The sequence below is a fragment of the Cavia porcellus genome, unplaced genomic scaffold (genome assembly GCF_034190915.1).
Source record: "Cavia porcellus strain 051 isolate PalLab524CR breed Dunkin Hartley unplaced genomic scaffold, mCavPor4.1 scaffold_2, whole genome shotgun sequence".
Lineage (NCBI taxonomy): Eukaryota > Metazoa > Chordata > Mammalia > Rodentia > Caviidae > Cavia > Cavia porcellus.
Window position 1 is genome coordinate 109,830,232 of NW_026947485.1, and position 18,785 is coordinate 109,849,016.

Below are 18,785 nucleotides of genomic sequence, written 5' to 3' on the forward strand. Positions count from 1 at the left end.
GTGATCACGTGACACAACTCACCAATGAAGGTATGTAATACTGCGGAACCTCTCCCAGATATGACCAATGAGAAGTTCGCTTTGTTTTCATACGGGTTTGGAGACAGGAGCCGTCATGGTGCCACCGGTGAGATACTGCATCCCTGGTAAGTGTGTGGTCCCCGTACGGAGTCATAGATGGGGACAAAGACTAGAATCCTGGATGGCTATCAGTTTCTGGGAGCCGGTGGCCGATGCAGTGTTCTTTCTTGCAGGCGAACGTCTGTGTAACTTGGAAGAGGGTAGCCCTGGCAGCGGCACCTACACCCGGCATGGCTACATCTTTTCGTCGCTGGCCGGCTGCCTGACAAAGAGGAGCGAGAATGGCGCGGTAAAGGAGGCCACTTCCCATCTGCTCTTTATTTTTCTCTTAGATCGACCGTCAGTTCTGGTCCTTAGACACCAGCACTGTAGATGCATCTTTCGTGCCTCCCCGTAGAACGTTTTGGTCTCTTCAATTTCTCCTGTGATCTCCAGTACTGTGCACGATCCACCACACACCACTTAGGTTGCTGGCTCTTGGTTGTGTTCCTGACTCCAAGAGGGATGTCAGGCAAGAGAATACGCAAACTCAGAGTAGCCTGCTTAGCAGAATTTTGTCTGACGCCCACCTGTCCGTCTTCCTCTGGCTCCACTATCTCCACCTCACTGACTGCAGAGCTATGTACACATGCCATCTATCTAGAACACACTTTTCCGTAGTCTCTGTAACTCCCACCTCTTTCAGAAAGCCTCTTAAGTATCATGTTCTCAAAGATGTGCTTCTAGGGCTGGAATTTAGCTCAGCGGCACAAGTGCCTGCTTGGCAAGCGCGAGGTCGTGAGTTTGATCACCGGTACCAAAAAAAAGATGTACTTCTAAACCATACTTCTTTTTTTTTTTTTTGCCCAACTCAAGTTTTCAAATAGACCATAGTTCTTGAAGAAAGAGCTTGTGGGTTGGGGTATTAAGCATTCACAAAGAGCTCTATTCCTGTCCTTCAGCACGTAAATAAACAGTATATGTTTCCCGATGGACTCTTCCTTAGGTAGAGTTAAGTTGCACAAAAGCACTTCCCTCTATACCTTCAGTCCTTCAGTATTTAGCATAAGGTAGATGCTCAATAAATGCCTGTTGGATCCATGAATCTGACCTCCCTAGTTGCAGAAGTTGGCCCAGGATATGCGCAGAATCAGGTAAATAGTCTGGGTTTGTTTGTTTGTTTTGTGGATGCTAGAAATCACACTCAGGACCTTGTGCTTTGCCAGACAGGCACTGCACTGGCCCAGGTAAATAGTCTTTGAAGGAGCAGCCTAAAGCACAATAGAAGATTTAAAAGTAAAATGGCTATGTAGTCCTTTTGACTCTGCTTGGGATACCAAATATAAACTTTCTGGCTTTAGATTTTTCTGCATCTATAAAAAGAAGAGCTTCCTATTCAATCAATTTTGGGAATGCCCTTTATATTCCTGAGTTTCTTCTTTCATAGTTATCACATTTTCATGGATCAGGCACCATGCTGACCTCTGGAGATATAATAATGAACCCAACACACTTAGTTTGTGTTACCATAGGGAACAAGACACAGCATATAAATAAGTGCTCAGAGGAGCATATGGTTACAAATGTGATGACTATGTGGAAAGAAAATGATACAGCACCATGAGAATATGCAACAGGTGAACCTTGCTTAGTGACATTTAGGCTGAATTGTCTAAGGATGGCTGGGGAGAACACAGTTCTGGCAGAAAGAACAAGTTGAACAGAGACCTTGAAATGAAAGAAACTTAGTAAATTGAGGAAACTAAAAAACTTAAGCACAGTGAACAAAGGAGACTCTGGTAAAATATGAGTCTAGAAAGATCCGTCTTGCACCAATAATCAAAGAGAAAACTACAAATATTCCCTTAAGCCAGAAGAAAACAACTATTGCCATTATTAAAGGACACCTACTTGATAATTCTGTTCTGCATCGTTAGAGGAATCATCTTTGATTAGAGGCAATACAGTTGTGTGCCAATAAAATCACTGGAAAACTGAGTATACCTAATCCAGAATGGCTAGGTTGCATTTTCCAGCAGCATTCTCCCGTGGCTTCTGCTTCTTGTCCTCTTACTAAACTTAACTCACAGTCCATCTGGCCTAGTGTTCTCACCACACCAAGTTGTTCCTGTGCTATTCTCAGGCCACAAATACTTTCACCCAAGGCTTAGCCACATTTGTTTTTCTCTGTAGCTTCCTGTGGTATCTGTGATGAGAGAAACAGAGTCCCAGTTACTGCCAGATGTGGGAGCTATTGTCACCTGTAAGGTAAGTGGGTCCTAGATCTATGCTTTTCACACAAACCCAGTGCTAAAGTCATGACCACTCTAGAACTGCAGTGCCTGATGTGATCATCACTAGCTGCACAGAGCTATTTAAATTTAAATTAAACCTGGCATGATGAAACACTTCTGTAATACCAGTTACTTGGGAGGTTGAAGCAGAAAGATCACAAATTTGAGGCCACCCTGGGCAACTTAGTGAGACCTTATTTCAAAATAAAAAAGGCTCGAGCTGGGGATTTAGCTCAGCGGCATAAGTGTCTGCCTTGCAAGCAGGTAGTCATGAGTTCGATCCCTGGTACCAATGAAAAGGAAAAAGACAAATAAATAAATAAATAAATAATAAAAAAGGCGGGGCTGGGGGTTTAGCTCAGCGGCATAAGCACCTGCCTTGCAAGCAGGCAGTCATGAGTTTGATCCCCGGTACCCATAAAAAGGAAAAACTCCAAAATAAATAAATAAATAAATAAATAAATAAAAATAAAAAAGGCTAGGGTGTCCCTCAGGAATAGAGGGCTTTTCTAGCATGTACAAGGCCCTCACTTCAATCTCCAACTCTACAAAAAAGGGAAAACAGTACTTAATTAAAAAATTTTACTGATAATCATTTTATATCTCTAAAATATACCGCAAAAAAATTTTTTTAAAAATATTTTTGAGGGGCTGGGGATTTAGCTCAGCAGCATAAGCCCCTGCCTTGCAAGCAGGCAGTCGTGAGTTCGATCCCCAGTACCAATAAAAAGGAAAAAGACCAAAAAAAAAAAAAAATATATATATATATATATATATATTTGGATACAGACATATTGGCTCATGCCTATAATCCCAGCACTGAGGAGGCTGAAGCAGGAAGATCATCAAAAGTTCAAGGCCATCCTAGGTTATATAGTGAGTTCAAGTGTAGCCACCAGCTATAGCTCCAGATGTTCCCTGGGGGAAGGACAGTGAGAGGATGAGAAAATGAAAACAGACCAAAGCTGAGGTCAAGTGGAACCCTCTCTCCTGATGGGAGAGAAAGGATGGCTCAACCACTGTAGCACCTTTATTTATATGCTCAGAGGGATGGTGTCGATTTCAACCCCTCTACCTAGCAATCCATTGATTGGATTGTCTAAGGGCTTGGTGGTTTTCTGGGCTGAAGCAACTGCTTCCGGTAGCTTGTCCCGATGCTCTTTATTGTTGGGATGGCCATGCCCCCAAGCCCTGTGGTCAATTTCCAGCCTCATTGGCTTCCAACATTCAAGCTCAGCCAGGGGACTACATAATGAGACCTTGCCTCAAAAAAAAAAGTATTGCTGGGTGTGATGGTGTATGCTTGAAATTCCAGCACTCAGGGGGCCAAGGCAGGAGGATCTGATCCTCCTGACTCAGCCAGCCACCACACCTATACCAGGCCCAGCCGTGGTATCTCATTTGATTTCTGAAGTAACTGTATTAGGTAGCTACTGTGGCTTTTATTCCACAGGTATCACTTAGGCAAAGATGAATAGATGTTACCTCATCTTAAACTCTGTTTGGTGGAGTTGCTGAGCTAAAATCTGAGTAGTTCCCAGATTACTGCTGCTTCCTTGCACTGACAACTGTTGATGTTCTGATAGTGATCCTTGCTCTGTCCCATAGGTCTCTAGCATCAATTCACGTTTTGCTAAAGTGCACATCTTATATGTAGGCTCTACACCACTGAAGAACTCTTTTCGAGGAACTATCCGGTGAGAAATATTCTTGTCTTCACATTTGCCCTAGCACCTCGAATGAGACTAGAATAGTTGGGAGAATTGGGGGGGTTTTTGGTTTTGGTTTTGGTTTTGTTTTGTTTTTTGTTTTTTGTTTTTTGTTTTTGACACAGGGTCTCATGGTTGGCTAAGAATTGAATTTTTATAAACAATTACTATTCCTACTCCTGCCTACTTTTGTCTTTCCTTTATGCTTTGGTTCTTCCCTGTAGTAGCCAAAGAAAATGTTCCATGAACTAAGACAAAAGGAAAAAGTTAATAAGAGAGAGTTTAAAAATAAGACAAATTGAGCTAAGGCAAAAATAAGCAACACAAGAGTGATTCAAACCAAACAAGGTATAAGGCATTTTAGGAAGTAACTTAAAAAAAAAACACACATTTAATATAGATTAAACCCAAATGTTATTAGACAATAAGAAGTGATGGGGTGGGTGTGGTGGCACATACTTGTAGTCCCAGCACTCAGGAAGCTGAAACAGAAGGATCGCCATGCGTTTGAAGCCAGCCTGGACTACACAGTGAATTCAAAGGCAGCTTGAGCTATGTAGTGAGAGCCTGTCTCAAAAAAGCCACACAAAAAAAAGAAATAAATCAGGGCAGGGGCAGTGCCTGCCTGGCAAGCAGTGTCCTAAGTTCACTTCCCAGTACCCAAAAACTCTGAAGAAGTCAAGTTTGTAGGAAAACAGCAGGGTTTTTTGTTTGTTTGTTTGTTTTCCTGTGGATTGTTTGAGGAAGAATAAATACTCACCGAAGGCCAGGTAGTTTGGCTTTCAAGGCCCTTCTCAGCCTCAGTTCCATGTGAGTCTTAGTGCTTCCAGGCAAGGGCTCACTATTTCTTGCCAAACTCTTCCACTTTTCTCTAGTCGGAGGATACACGTTGGTGCTCTGTGTGGCACAAGAACGGGGAAGTGCTTTTCCTTCTTACTGTGGACTAAGTCTGCCTGTCCTTCCTGCCTCCCTGAATGGCAGCTGGGTCTCCATTATCACTTGCAATACGCTCTTACGCTGCAGTTCTCTGGCTGTTAGAACCTACAAGGTAATTCTTTCTCACAGGTAATCTGTACTTTTGTTTGTTTTTCGGTACCAGGGATTGAACTCATGACTTTGCACTTGCCAGGCAGGCACTTATGCAGGCAGGGGCTGAGCTAAATCCCTGGCCCCTGTTTTTGTTTTTTTGATACTGGGAATCAAACTCAGGACCTCGTACCTGCCAGGCAGGCACTGTGCCACTGAGCTATATCCCCAGCCCTCTCACAGATAATTAATATTTCTGTTAATTCTTTTTTTATAGGAAAGAAGATGTTCGAGCGACTGAAAAAGACAAGGTTGTTGGTTGATTTGGGCTTTTTTTACGTGGCTTTAGGAATCTCTGTAATGAATTTCTCCCTAATGAATTTCAAAGATCAATAGAAATGTAGAATCTGAAAATTTGAGGCCAGCCTGGGCTACATAGTGACCTCACGGCCAACTCAAACTGCACAGCAAAACCCTGTCTCAAAAAAGAATAAATAATTGACTACTAGGTGTGTTGGCACACACCTTTAATCTTAGCACTCAGAAGCTGAGGCAGGAGGATTGCCATGAGTTTGAGGCCAGCCATGACTACATAGTAAGTTCAAGGCCCGCCTGAACCACATATCAAGACCCTATCTCCAAAAAAAAAAATTGTTGAGGGACTAGGATAATAATAACATCTATACCCTGGGATTAGGAAGTAGACTGGCTCAGGCTGGGGATATGGCTCAGGAGAGATTGCTTACCATCCTTAAGGCCTTGGGTTCAAACCCAATTGCCTCAACAACAAAAACAGACAAAACGGAAAAAATAAACTGGCTTACCAGGGGTTTAATAGTTTTATATAGACCTAATCTAAAGTTTTCACTTAACAGTCCTGTTCTTTATGTGCAGGTTGAAATTTATAAGAGTTTCCGCCCAGGTGACATTGTCTTGGCCAAAGTGGTATCCTTTATTCTCAGCAAACTTCTGAAGGTCCTTTGTCAATAAAAGAAATTAAAGTAGAGAAACAATTGAGTAGCTGTGCAGAGAAGACTTCAAGCTGCCCATTTTCCTTACCAGTGTTATATGACTAGATATCCCTAGGTGATGCACAGTCCAATTACTTGCTGACCACTGCTGAAAATGAGCTTGGGGTGGTGGTGGCCCACAGTGAATCAGGTGAGTCCATCCATTCTTCCACATCTGAACTTATCCTTGGTTTAAGATTATATTACCCAGTGATGCTGTAGCTCTCTTAGTTTGTACAAATACATTGTATGATGTTCATGCAATGACAAAACAGTTTTCAAAACATGGCCCCATCATTGTGCAATTCATGACTGTCTACTGCCGAAATTAGAATGGTTTTCCTACATCTAAGTAAATAGGGAGCTCATGCAATAACCCAGTTCAATAAACAAGATTTCTTCTAGGTGAGGTGAGTTGCACCAGGTGACACTTTTTTTTTGAAGGTGATATTGTGGGTTAAACCCAGAGCTTTGGCCATGCTAAGCAAATGGTCTGCCCCTGAGCTACAACCCCAACCCAAAACTTGATTTTATACCCAGCTGAAAAGAGACGAGTCTCAAGAAAATATCTGGCTTTTTCCTTGCAGGTGTCCAGATGGTTCCCATCAGCTGGTGTGAGATGCAGTGCCCGAAGACCCACACCAAAGAATTCCGGAAAGTGGCCCGAGTACAGCCGGAATTCTTACAGACCTAGGAAGCTACATTTTACCCCCCTCCCCCAAGGGAGGGAAGTAAGCTATTTCCAAGGGTATATGTATAAAAATGGCTTCACAATCTCATGGTTTTTACTCACGTACATAGGGCCAGCCAACAATCACTGCTACAAAAACCTGCAAGTGATTTTTCTCTACATAGACCATTATTCTTATGAACCTTTCAGTGAATTGCATCCTCCTGAATAATGTAACTTCTCTTTTAGAGATACCAGCAAACAAAACTGTATAATGTTAAAATAGCTTATTTTTCCTGACAGTTACTAGAAATATATATATTTTTGCTATGACAAAACATTTTTATATATAGGTATGTAGCACACATCTGTAATCTTAGCTCTCAGGAGGCTGAGGTAGGAGGATTGTTATAAGTTCAAGACCAGCCTGAACTACATAGCAAGACCTGTCTCAAAAAGCAAACAAGTCAGGCATGGTATCACGGTCCCAGTATTCAAGAGACAGACAAGAGAATCTGCAAGTTCGAGGCCAGCTTGGGCTACATAGTGAGTTTGGGGCCAGCCTGTATTACAGACCCTGTCTCAAAAAAAAGAAAAGAAAAGGAACCAGTGTCAATATGGAGACCCTCAAACTACATGCCCGAGGCTGTGTTCAGTACTGTGTAAAGGAAGCACCTTGGCACCGGTGAATACATTACCTTGTAAGCTTTACAGTAAGACAGATCTGTTTGAATGCTTCACTGCCATGTGATGACTGTGTGACAAATAAATTAGTTCATTCCTAAATAAAACAGAAATGATTGCTTCTTTCCAGAAGTTTAGAGGTAGCATGTGAAAAATAGCTACTACTACTACTTTTAGAACATTTGATTGTGAACATCTTTCAGGGAGGCACTCAGTAACACAGAGGAGGACCGGGAGAGAGGGACTGCTCAGCCTGCCTGTCTGGGAACTTAGGGGTGGGAGGGAAGCGGTGAACAGGATGGAACCCATGTCCTACAGGGGTATTTTTTTTTTCTTTTTTTTTTTTTTTTTGGTACCGGGGATCGAACTCACAACCGCCTGCTTGCAAGGCAGGTACTTATGCCGCTGAGCTAAATCCCCAGCCCCTTCCAGGGGTATTTCTGACATTGTATGTCACATTGTGACATTCAGTGTCACAAAAAGGTAAGCTTTCTTCCTGACAGCCCACCCTGTGTTCCGTGTGATTTTATTTACATTTCCTCTTACTCTTCCCAAATTACTCTGCAGAGCCAGTTTCTCACTTAGCCTTCACTTTTAATTTTTTCTGCCTCAACATTGGCACCATAAAAAGAGTAGAGCAAGGGGGAGAGGGACAGGGGCTGAGAACACAGCTGAGTAGTACAACTTTCCTAGCATGATTAAAGCCTTCAGTCCAGTCCTCTAGGCCAGTAGCGGCCATCCTGCAGCATGTGTGCCACAGCTGGCTGTTTATCACTGGAAGTTCTGCAAGATTTGCTATCACTGCCTTACCAAAAATAAAATAGAACGTGGCTAGGCCTTTTTGTTCACCCAAGCATGTCTAACCTGGGGTATTAGGTATATAAAGCTTAATTTAAATCAGGATATACTGTGTTTGTGTCTTTCTCCTGTCCACAAGCTCTAGCTAACTGCAGACAAGGCAGGTTTTCACTCAGGACAAACCAGACCCAGCTGGATTTATTTCCCATCACAGTAGTTTCTAGTGAGAGGACGTTTCAATAGTATGTTTGTACTATATACTCAGGATGAAGAAATAAGAGACTGGATGATGTCAGTTTACTGTTCCCTAAGAACAAGTGAAACAACAGCTGATGAACACTTTTGATCTGCTGCACACTAAGTTAGATTCCCTTACCTGTAAACAAGTGTGTGTACCCATCCCCCCAAGTGGCTGGAACTCCTTTCGGGACAGGACTGTCTTTCACCTTTCAACCTCAGAGTACATATTGACTCAGTACAGCTCAAGAATTCAGTAAATTTTTGATGGAGCCCAGCCTGATAGTACATACCTGTAATCTCAGCTGTGGGAGAGGATGAGGCAGGAAGATCAATTCAGGACCAGCCTGGGGAACTTAGCTGGGGAAACATCTCCATTCAGTGTCGTAACCTTGCCCAAGCCAGCAGTTTTATTGAAGACATTCTGCTTTTCAAGAATGTCATGTAATAAGCCCATTTCCTCCCAATGTAAGGGTGGCTTTCGAATGGGGAATGAACAAACTAAGCAAGACCTTGTCTCAAAAAGGGCTATAACATCCCGAGTTTCATCACCAGCACTGCAAAAATACCGAGAGGGGCTGGGGATTTAGCTTAGTAGCATAAGCACCTGCCTGGCAAGCGTGGGGTCAGTTGTTCGATCCCCTGGTACTGCAAAAAAAAATACAAAGGGCTGGGGATATAGCTCAGTGGTAGGGCACTTGCCTGGCATGTGGAAGTCAACTATTCAGTCCCAGCATCACTAACACACTTTTATTATCTTAAGTATTCTTATAACTGACTGAGCATGCCCGAAGAGAGAACTTTGAAAGGACAGATTGCTAATCCTAAATTTGCTTGGTCTGGTGCACACCTGTAATTCCAGAACTTGAGAGGCTGAGAAGATTGCTGTGAATGTGAGGCCAGCCTGGGTTACAAAGTAAGTTCAAAGATTAAGTCTGAACTGCATAGTGAGACTCTCTCAAAAATCTAAACAAAAACTGTATTGTAAGGAACAGAAAATCCTAGAAACTCAAGTGCTTTCAGGATATAATGATTATAAAACTATAAATCTCTCCTGCGGAGCTTGAGTATGTCATAAACATTTCAAGTTGAATGCTAAGAGTTCTTTGGATGGCAAATATAACACACTACACAGGAAAATATTGCACATCACTCCTTTATTATACTGATCTGGAAAAAAGACTTAATTACTTACAGTTATGCTCAAAATGTGTACTAGCCCCATGTAGCAGGGCCAAGCCAACTGGAACATGATTCAGAAACTGAACATACTGAGACACATTTAGACATTGTCAAGAGGCATTTTCACTGCCACCAAAACAAGGCAGGGACCCTAAGATACACAGCAGGATGCACTCCTACCCAGAGAGGCAGAATTTATCCTGTACTGGTGTGAGGGATGGCTTATTTTCTGGTGTCTACATGTGGACCTATTCAACCACAACTAAAAGCCACAGAAGGGTTTTTGTTTAGATGTATAATTTTTCTTTTGGAGAAAAACAACACATAAACGTAATTCAGGACTAATCCCAACCTTCTGGAGCCAGCTCCTCTGGGGTGAGAAAGGAAATTACTTTTTAATCACCATGCAGGTTTCATTCTCTCCCACTGGAAAAAAACCATGCAGGTTTCATTCTCTCCCACTGGAATGAGGAGAGCTTGCTGACGGTGACCTGACTGTCAAAGAGTACAGGACTGGCCCCTGGGAGCACAGTGTGCTCTCTAGCCTCTCCTCATCATCACACCTTGGCATGGTCCATCCCTGTCCCCTGCTCAAGGAGGTCCTTAGTAAACAAAGCAGAAACACTAGGGAAAAACAGTAACTACCTCTCAACTCTCCTGGATAAGAAGAGCCTTCCCTGGGCTTGGACTGAGAGCTTGTGTCCTAGAGGTACTATTCTGACTAGATTCTATCAAGTAAGGGGGTGCGGGAGCCAAAATGCTAAAGTGAAAATGGGAGCCATTGGTCCTCATCCGTAACTACAACACGGGATGCCTACAGGTGTGGTCAGAGTGACAGGTGCAGGGGAGAGGTGGAGGAATAGCTGGGCGGGGTAGTAGGCTGCCTGGTAATCCTCACTTCTTGGCCTTGCCCTGGGCAGCCACAGCTTCCATTGCTTTACGCACGGTCTCTTCATCCCCTAGGAACTGCATGGGCTTGATGGGCTTTAAGTTCTTATCCAATTCGTAGACAATGGGAATACCAGTGGGCAGGTTCAGCTCCATGATCGCTTCTTCAGAAAGACCTAGAAATAAACACCACAATCAGCCACACAGGTGTGAATCCACATTGCCCTTCTGGGTTTACTCTTTATCCCTTATGCATCAAAGGAATTAAAACCAGACACCCTTACAAATATAATAGTTACAATCTGTGTACGCAGACCCACCCCACAAAGAATGACCCCTAGACCTAATTTCTCTAGCCACCAAACTGCAAAGTAACAAAGGAAGCTGGCCATGGTAGCACTTGCCTGAAATCCTAGCACTCAGAGACCAGCCTGGGCTACAAAGTGAACTCAAGACCAGCCTGAACTGCATAATGAGACCCTGTCTCAAAAAAAAAAAAGAAGGAAATATCCAAGATTCTAAGATGGGCCACCAACAAACTACACAAAGGGTTAGAGCACAGCTATCCCTACCAAAGTGGGACCCAGAGGCCACACAGAGGTCCCAGAAGGTCTGCACACATCCTGCAATATGAGGGACTATACAATCTCTACATGATACAATCATCTGCCACTTCTGGACCCCTAAATCTTCAGGAATGAAGTAACTTAAGATGTAAAGCAAAACTTATGTGGGAATTTAAACCAGACTGTAACTGAGGAATTTATCAGCAGTTTCAGCTGGCAGTCCCAGTGTAGAGGAAGGCATCCCAATTCTTGGGAAACATACGCCAATTTTGGAAAAGAACCTCAGGTCCTGAATACTTACAAGCTTTCAGGAGGGCCAGCTGTCACTTCTGCAGACTACCACATTTTTGGGGGGTGGGAGGTGGCCACTGAGACAGGATCTCACTATGTAGTTCAGGCTGGCCCAGAAATTGTGTTGGCAATCCTCCTGCCTCAGCCTCCCAAATGCTGGGATTGCAGACATGTACCACCACACCCAGATTTGCAGACTACACTTTAAGAATATGGTGTTTTAGGGGCTGGGGATTTAGCTCAGCGGCATAAGCGCCTGCCTTGCAAGCAGGCAGTCGTAAGTTCGATCCCTGGTACCAATAAAAAAGAAAAAGACAAAAAAAAAAATAAAGAATATGGTGTTTTTTGACTAGGTGCCAATCCCAGAATGTCTCAGGCTATCAGTGTGTCAGCCCTTTGCTGGACATCACCTTCATACTAAATAAACCCTTTATCAGTGGCAGATCTGTTTTATCCATCCTTGAAGGCCTCCCTGGAAAACAGCACGTACCTTCCAGATGCTTGACTATACCCCGGAGGCTGTTGCCGTGAGCTGCAATCAGCACTCTCTTCCCCTCCTTGATCTGGGGAACAATCTCTTCATTCCAGAAAGGCAGAGCTCTGGCGATGGTGTCTTTCAGACTCTCACAGGAAGGCAGCTGATCTTCAGTAAGGTCTGCATACCTACGATCCTAAAAGCAAATTTCAAGTTCACCAGTTATGAGTGATTGCATTTGTTTTAGTTTTTTGGTTGCATACTTTTTCTTTGGTTTTGTTGACACAAGGTCTTGCCATATAATCCAGGCTGGCTCTGAATTCTCTAGGCAGCCCAGAATGACCCTAAATTCATGATCCTCTTGCCTCAGCCTCAGAAGCATGCACCACCATCCCTGACTTCTGTCTGTTAAATGGTTTCAGAGTCTTTCAGTTCTGTGGTTCCTCATCTCTGTAAGAGACTGGGTTAATGGTACAGGCTTCTCACAAGGACCCAGAACGTAGCTGAGGGCTTGGGAAAATCCTGCCTCTTCCTCCCTCATTACCCAATTCAAAAGAATTATAAGCCAGGTGTGGTGGGTGCACACCTGTAATCCCAGCACTTGTAAGGCTGAGTGAATCAGGACTGCCATAAATTCAAGGCCACTCTGGTCTACAAAATGACACTGGGTCTCAGAAAAAAAAAAGAGAACAAGAGGCAGAGTCAGGAGATCACTATAGTTTGAGGCCAGCCTGTACTAAGGCCCTGTTTCAAAAGAAACGTAATTTAAGAGCCGGGCATGGTGGCTCATGCCTATAATCCCAGCACTCGGGAGGCTGAGGCAGGAGGATTGTTGCGAGTTCCAGACCAGCCTGGGCTACAAAGTGAGCTCAAGTCCAATCTGAACTGCATAGCAAGACCCTGTCTCAAAAAGAAAAAAAAAAAAAAAATAGAAAGAAAGAAAGAAATGTAATTTAGAAAAGGCAGAAATCATGTGACATAGTTCCTTCCAATCCACTTTAACTTGCAGAGGCTATGGGTGGATTTTACAAAAGACAACAATGGAGATAGAAGCCAGTCACAGTGGTACATCTCTCTAATTCCAGCTACTTCAGAGGCTGGCTAGGCCACTGGCTCATGGTTATAATCCCAGCTGAGGCAGGAAGACTGCTGTTGAGTTCAAGGCTAGCTTGAGCTACACAGTGAGTTCAGCCTGGATTACATATGAAGAGCCTGCCACAAGTTCACAGCCAGTCTGAGCTACCTCACTCCAGACCAGCCTGAACAGACCCTGTCTCAAAAATAAATACATAAATGGATAAAATAAGGCACACTAACTTTTTTATCATAAATTACAAGAGCAGTGGGAATACATGAAAAGTTAGAGTAAAGCTCGGATTCTAAGCCCTGATCCTGGAAGAGTGACTGGGCCCAGTTTTGCTCACACCTTGCTGATGTTGCTGTAGAAGGGATGATCAGGTTCCATCGGAGGTGGCGGGACATCATAGGAGCGCCTCCAGATCTTCACCTGAGCCTCACCATGCTTGGCAGCAGTTTCGGCTTTATTAAGGCCAGTCAGACCCCCATAGTGCCGCTCGTTGAGACGCCAGGTTCTCACCACCGGCACCCACATCTGGTCAATGGCATCCAGCACTGTCCAGAGGGTTCGGATCGCTCTTTTCTGCACTGAGGTGAAGCAGATGTCAAACTCATAGCCAGCATCTGTAAATTGAAGGTTAAAAGTGATAAGCTAACGAAGTCCATTCTCAGCCAGATATTTTTACAAGTCTTACCCAGGTTCTCTGCTTCCCGGCAGCCATGACTTGAGCTGCTCTCCTCTGCATATCTTTCTGCCATGCTGCCAACATACAAGGACTGAAATTTCTGAAACATGAGTCAAGCTAAACCTCTTCTTAAAAAAAAAAAATCTTCCACAGATAGTCCAAATGGAGATTATTTGGCCAAATGTTTTCTTATGTGTATTCTTATTCTTTTTCTTTCTTTTTTGCAATGGGGTTTCGCTATGCAGTTCAGGCTGGCCTTAAGCTCACTTTATAGCCCCGGCTGGAGTCAACGATTGTCCCTCCTCAGCCTCCCGAATGCTGGGATTACAGGCATGAGCCACCATGCCCAGCTCACTTTAGTATATTCTTTAAGTAATTATAATGTTCTGCCTTCAAGAAGATAAAATTTGTTGAATTATGTTACAGTAATAGTGGTTCCCCAATAATTCACCCATCCCAAGGCCTAAATGCACCAGTTGACCTGAGACTTGTGCTGCTTATACCAATTCACAGAATGTTTTTTGAGACAGGGTCTCACTAGGCAGTTCAGGCTGGCCTTGAGCTGCTTTGTAGCCTATACTGGTCTCACTCAAACTCACAATTCTCCTGCCTCAGCCTCCTGAGTGCTGGGATTATAGGCATGAGCCACCATGCCCAGCGGCTTAAACAAACATTTTAAGAATTTCTTTTTCACTTATGTAGAAAAAAGAACCCTAAAAACTCAGTTTTCTTCTTAAATAACTGACATTCCTAGAGGACTTACCATTGGTCAAGCATTGAACTAAGTACTTTCTTTGTACATGTTACTTAAGTCTTCACAGCAATTCCGTGAAGTTACATTCCTTACAACCCATTTTACCAAATGAGGAAAATAAAGATGTGAGAGTTCAACAGATTATCCAAAATCATACCCCAGACTGTGATTTCAAAATCCAACTCTTTACCACCATCTCCAGCTACTTTCCCCTCTTTTTGTGGTACTGGTGATTGACACAGGACCTTTTCACTGAGCTACATCCCCAACCCTTTTAAATGACAGGGTCTCCCTAAACTGCTAAATTGCCCATGCTGGGCTAGAACTTGTAATCCTGTCTCAACCTCCCAGGGTACTGGAACTATAGGTGTATGTCCCACACTTGGCACACAATTAAAGCTGTCACTTTTGATAGCTATTTTCTTTCTGTTTTTTGGTCTTTTTTGAGACGGGGTCTCGCTGTGCAGTTCAGGCTGGCCTTCAGCTCATTTTGTAGCCCAGGCTGGTCTCGAACTGGCAAGGATCCTCCCACCTCAGCCTTTTGAGTGCTGGGATTACAGGTGTGAGCCACCACGCCCGGCTTGATAGCTATTTTCTAGACTTCCAGTCTGAGAAAAATGGAACTTTTTGTTGGGCATGGTGGCACACACCTGCAACCCAGCACTTCAGAGGCTGAGGCAAGAGGATCACTGCTGAGTTTGAAGTCATTCCGGGATCCATAGGGAGTTCAGGGCCACAACAAGACCAAAAAAAAAAAACCAAAAAGTTATTTTAAAATCCCAACAATCAGGACACACCAAGAGCTCTTGGAGGATGCCAATAAACTTCAGAAATTGTATTTTCATTAAGGAGCGTTAAAGTTCCTAATCCATGACCCATCTTTATCATAGCCAAAGTGCCAGTCTATTCCTTCAGGGAAACATACCACCTTTAACTCAAGTGTTAAATCAAATTTAGAAGCCATTCATTGAAAAAAGCAAATGCTGGCAATCTGATTCCTTTATCAAATTTCTCATCAATGCCTCCTTCATACATGGCAGTTGTGGAGAGAGGTAATGAGGAGTTATGCTGGCCCAACCAATAGATTACAGTGAATCAGTCTTTTTCATGAAAGATTATTCTCCCTCCCTCCTAAACTAGGATATGGACCATTCCTGTGCAGTGAGCCAGGCAAAAACTCAAGGCCCTCTTCAAAATTCAGCACAAACTCTGCTGGGTACTGCTTCATTCTGAGGTTTGCAATAATAAGTGAAATGTGAATTCCCTGTCAGTCATTCAGTGAGAATGAAGCTACTATAAACCAACCAAAGCGGGGAGAGGGATTTACCACAAAAGTAAAGACAGGTTCCATTACTGAGCCTCATGACAATCCATCTATACTTGGTTAGAGTCACCTCCCTAACCACAGAGGAGGAATGGCTCCTCAGCAAAGGGCTGAGTCACTGGAGAATACCCATAGTGCAAGCCTCAACTCCCATGATGAAAAACTACGTATTTCCACTTGCGATGCAATGTCTCACTTTGGATGCACACATAGTCCCCAAGGAGAAAAACCATTCTCCACAGGACTCTTGATACAGAACCCTGAAAGACAGGAGCAGAAAGCTTCTTTCTTTAGCTTGCTCATCAAATGGCTGGGCATGTAGCTCAGTGGTGCAGCACCTGCCTGGCAACTTTGAGGTCCTGATTTCAATTCCCGGTAACCCCCTGAAAAAGTAATAGCTGGGATGGGGTGGACACAGGTGTGGAACCCACTTTCCCTCCTGGGAAATCCTCCCTTTCTCAGCCTTAAGGTCACAGGGCAAAACTGTTTTCACATCTTCCTAAAATCAGATTCAATACTGTACAAATCCTTATCAGTTGAAGCACTGATTACTATACATCTGAGATTTTTTAGCTTCATAAAGGTCTTCAGTCAGCTTTTGCTTTTAGTCTTCCTTTAAGCATCAGTGATACCCATAATATATATGTATATGAAAAATTTACGTTTGATTTTCTAAAACTTAATGCTACCAATATTTATTTTAAAATTGAAATGAGGTCTGTTGTTTTACAGAGGCCACCTGTTTAACCAACCACTTGATCATCTTAGAGAACTGTATGTACTGGGCTAGGCACCAGGGTCCACGACAGACCCATACAGTTCTTCCTGGCAGAGCTAAAGAAAATGGCCTCCTTTACCAGTGTGTTTCTAGATCTCTCCTAGATGGTATGAGGTTACAAATGGCCATCCCAAAGCATATACATTCACCCCCGCCAACAGGAGTACATCCCCAGGGTTTCTAAGACAATCTGGGTCCAAATATTAGTGCCACACCAACCAAGCACCAACCTTTTTATGAGGCTCCTCCTGTTTCCAGAGGTTAAGAGGGAGCAGAACAGGATCTACCCTAATAATCAGTGGAAGCAGCTTTTCAACCTAGGAACTACTGAATTGCCAGCAGCAAAGAATGCGTCCTTATTAGCATTCCAAAATCACAGAACAGTCAGTCTCCGGGGCAAGACTGGATAAGCAAACAGACTAGCATTATCTCAGCCACTTCCACCTTTTGCCCAGCTTCTGTCCCCGGCCAACAGCCCACCACCATGCTCACACCTACATGGCACTCCACCCAGAAATAGAGCAAGAACACTGGACGAGAAATGAGTAGATATGATTTTGAGCAAATCAAGTTTCCAAGTCTCACTATTCCCAGTCATAAAAGGTGGCCTGGGAGGAATGGGAAGATATGTCCATTGTACGGGGTTGTAAAAAGAACAAACTCGGGGCTGGGGATTTAGTTCAGCGGCATAAGCGCCTGCCTTGCAAGTGTGTGGTCCTGAGTTTGATCCCTGGTACCGGTAAACATACAAAAAAAAAAAAAAAAGCACGAACTCTAATCTTTCATTGATTTACTCCGTTACACCTGTGGATGCATTCTGGACGCAGTATTTGCAGCATGCTGCAGATCTGCAAAGTCCTACACACAAACATAAGTATTTCTAGATGTTCTGAAGTGTCGCTGCCCCCACCGCAGGGTACGAGCATGTGCACGTGGCCTGCGCCTTCGCTGGGATCCGCAGCAACCTGAGAAGGCTTGGATACTACCGCTCTTAGGTACTACGGGAGGGACCCTAAAAAGGTCTGGCCACCACAGGTGGCTCCTTGCGTGTCGGAGTTGGTGAACGCTCACACTAACTGGGGAAAATTTCGCTAGGCGGCGTCTTGAACCGTTCAATGGGCTGCGCCGGCCCAGTCCTCTTGCCGGCCTCCCACACCAGTACGTGACCTTGAGCAAGTCGAGTCCCCCGCTTGCGCCCACCTCCGCCAACAGTGAACTAAGATGATGGAAAGCCACCTCCCAGACCGCCCTCCCGAAGGCGCGGATGCCAGCCGGGGGGCCTAGAGGCCGCAAGCCAGGCCCTCCACACTGCCGCTCGCGGCCGGCTCGCCCGTACCTCGCAGCGCCTGCCCGCCGCGCTTCGCCTCCTCGTGGCCCGCCGGGCTCAGGTCCGCATCGTACCAACCGCTGAAGCGGTTCTCCAGGTTCCAGGCGCTCTCGCCGTGCCGGATCAGCACCAGCTTATAGGCGGCCATGGCGACGAGTTAGGGATGCAGTGCAGACTGCAGCGGGCTGAGATTCTGGTGGCAATCCGCCCGCCCCACACCCGGTCGCGCATGCGCGCTACCACCCCCTGCCCGGCTCCCGCGCGCTTTCTCCCACCAAATCTTTCCACTCTCTAGGACTTCCCTTTGCCCGCCCAATGTGCGCATGCGCTCCGTGCTGGCGCTGCGACTGCCAGGGGTGGGGAGGAAGCGCCCAGGGACGCCAAGGCGCATGTGCTCGCCACTGGCAGCCCCGCGTCCGGTGCGGCGGTCACGGAGCGCACGTAAGCGCGCGGCAAAGTGGAGCTCCCAAGCTTCACGTTAAAAGAGCGCCCAGCTGTGCCCTGCTGCGAAGTTCAGGATCCCTTAATCCCTGACTTTTAACCTATAGAGCTCTTAGCCGCGCCAGGACTCACCGCTACGCAATTTAATGCACCTTCCATCGAATGTTAGTCTTTCCATTTTTATTTGTTATTTTTTTTTTTCGTCTTTCTCATTTTTATCGGTACCAGGGATCGAACTCACAACTGCTTGCTTGCAGGGCAGGCGCTTATGCCGCTGAGCTAAATCCCCAGCCCCCATTTTTATTTGTTTTTTGGAATAGAGTCTTGCTATCTAGCCCAGAATGGCCTTGAATTCACAATGTAGCTCATGCTGGCCTTGAATTGACTATGTAGCTCAGGCTCCCCAGCGCTGGGATTACAGGCGTTTGCCACGCCCGGCTCATTTTGTTTGTTGTGTCTCGGGTAGGTCGAGAAACATTTCTCAGCCTCATCTGTAAAATGGAATGAG

General features: G+C 44.7%; 2 protein-coding genes across 2 annotated transcripts; one reads left to right on the forward strand and one right to left on the reverse strand.

Annotated features, from left to right (window-relative positions):
• Nucleotides 1-11: 11 nt before the first annotated feature.
• Nucleotides 12-7,566, forward strand: Exosc1 (exosome component 1). Its single transcript, XM_003479767.4, has 8 exons — nt 12-146; nt 255-370; nt 2,254-2,328; nt 3,963-4,051; nt 5,367-5,400; nt 5,984-6,034; nt 6,166-6,250; nt 6,687-7,566. The coding sequence occupies exons 1-8, from the start codon at nt 68-70 to the stop codon at nt 6,791-6,793; spliced, it is 636 nt and encodes a 211-aa protein (XP_003479815.2). The 5' UTR covers nt 12-67; the 3' UTR covers nt 6,794-7,566.
• Nucleotides 7,567-9,628: 2,062 nt separating this feature from the next.
• Nucleotides 9,629-18,092, reverse strand: Pgam1 (phosphoglycerate mutase 1). The gene is made up of 4 exons (XM_003479766.5): nt 17,846-18,092; nt 13,317-13,591; nt 11,906-12,086; nt 9,629-10,734 (listed from the first exon to the last, which is right to left on the reverse strand). Exons 1-4 carry the CDS (start codon nt 17,982-17,984, stop codon nt 10,565-10,567), a joined length of 765 nt encoding a protein of 254 aa, XP_003479814.1. The 5' UTR covers nt 17,985-18,092; the 3' UTR covers nt 9,629-10,564.
• Nucleotides 18,093-18,785: the final 693 nt, after the last annotated feature.

Coding starts and splice junctions, on each gene's coding strand:
- Exosc1 (XM_003479767.4), top strand. CDS start 68: ATGAGAAGTTCGCTTTGTTTTCATACGGGTTTGGAGACAGGAGCCGTC. Junction 2,329..3,962: donor GAGCTATTGTCACCTGTAAG/GTAAGTGGGTCC, acceptor TCTGTCCCATAG/GTCTCTAGCATCAATTCACG. Junction 6,251..6,686: donor GGTGGCCCACAGTGAATCAG/GTGAGTCCATCC, acceptor TTTTCCTTGCAG/GTGTCCAGATGGTTCCCATC.
- Pgam1 (XM_003479766.5), bottom strand. CDS start 17,984: ATGGCCGCCTATAAGCTGGTGCTGATCCGGCACGGCGAGAGCGCCTGG. Junction 13,592..17,845: donor CGGCGGGCAGGCGCTGCGAG/GTACGGGCGAGC, acceptor TTCAATTTACAG/ATGCTGGCTATGAGTTTGAC. Junction 10,735..11,905: donor TATAGTCAAGCATCTGGAAG/GTACGTGCTGTT, acceptor GTTTATTTCTAG/GTCTTTCTGAAGAAGCGATC.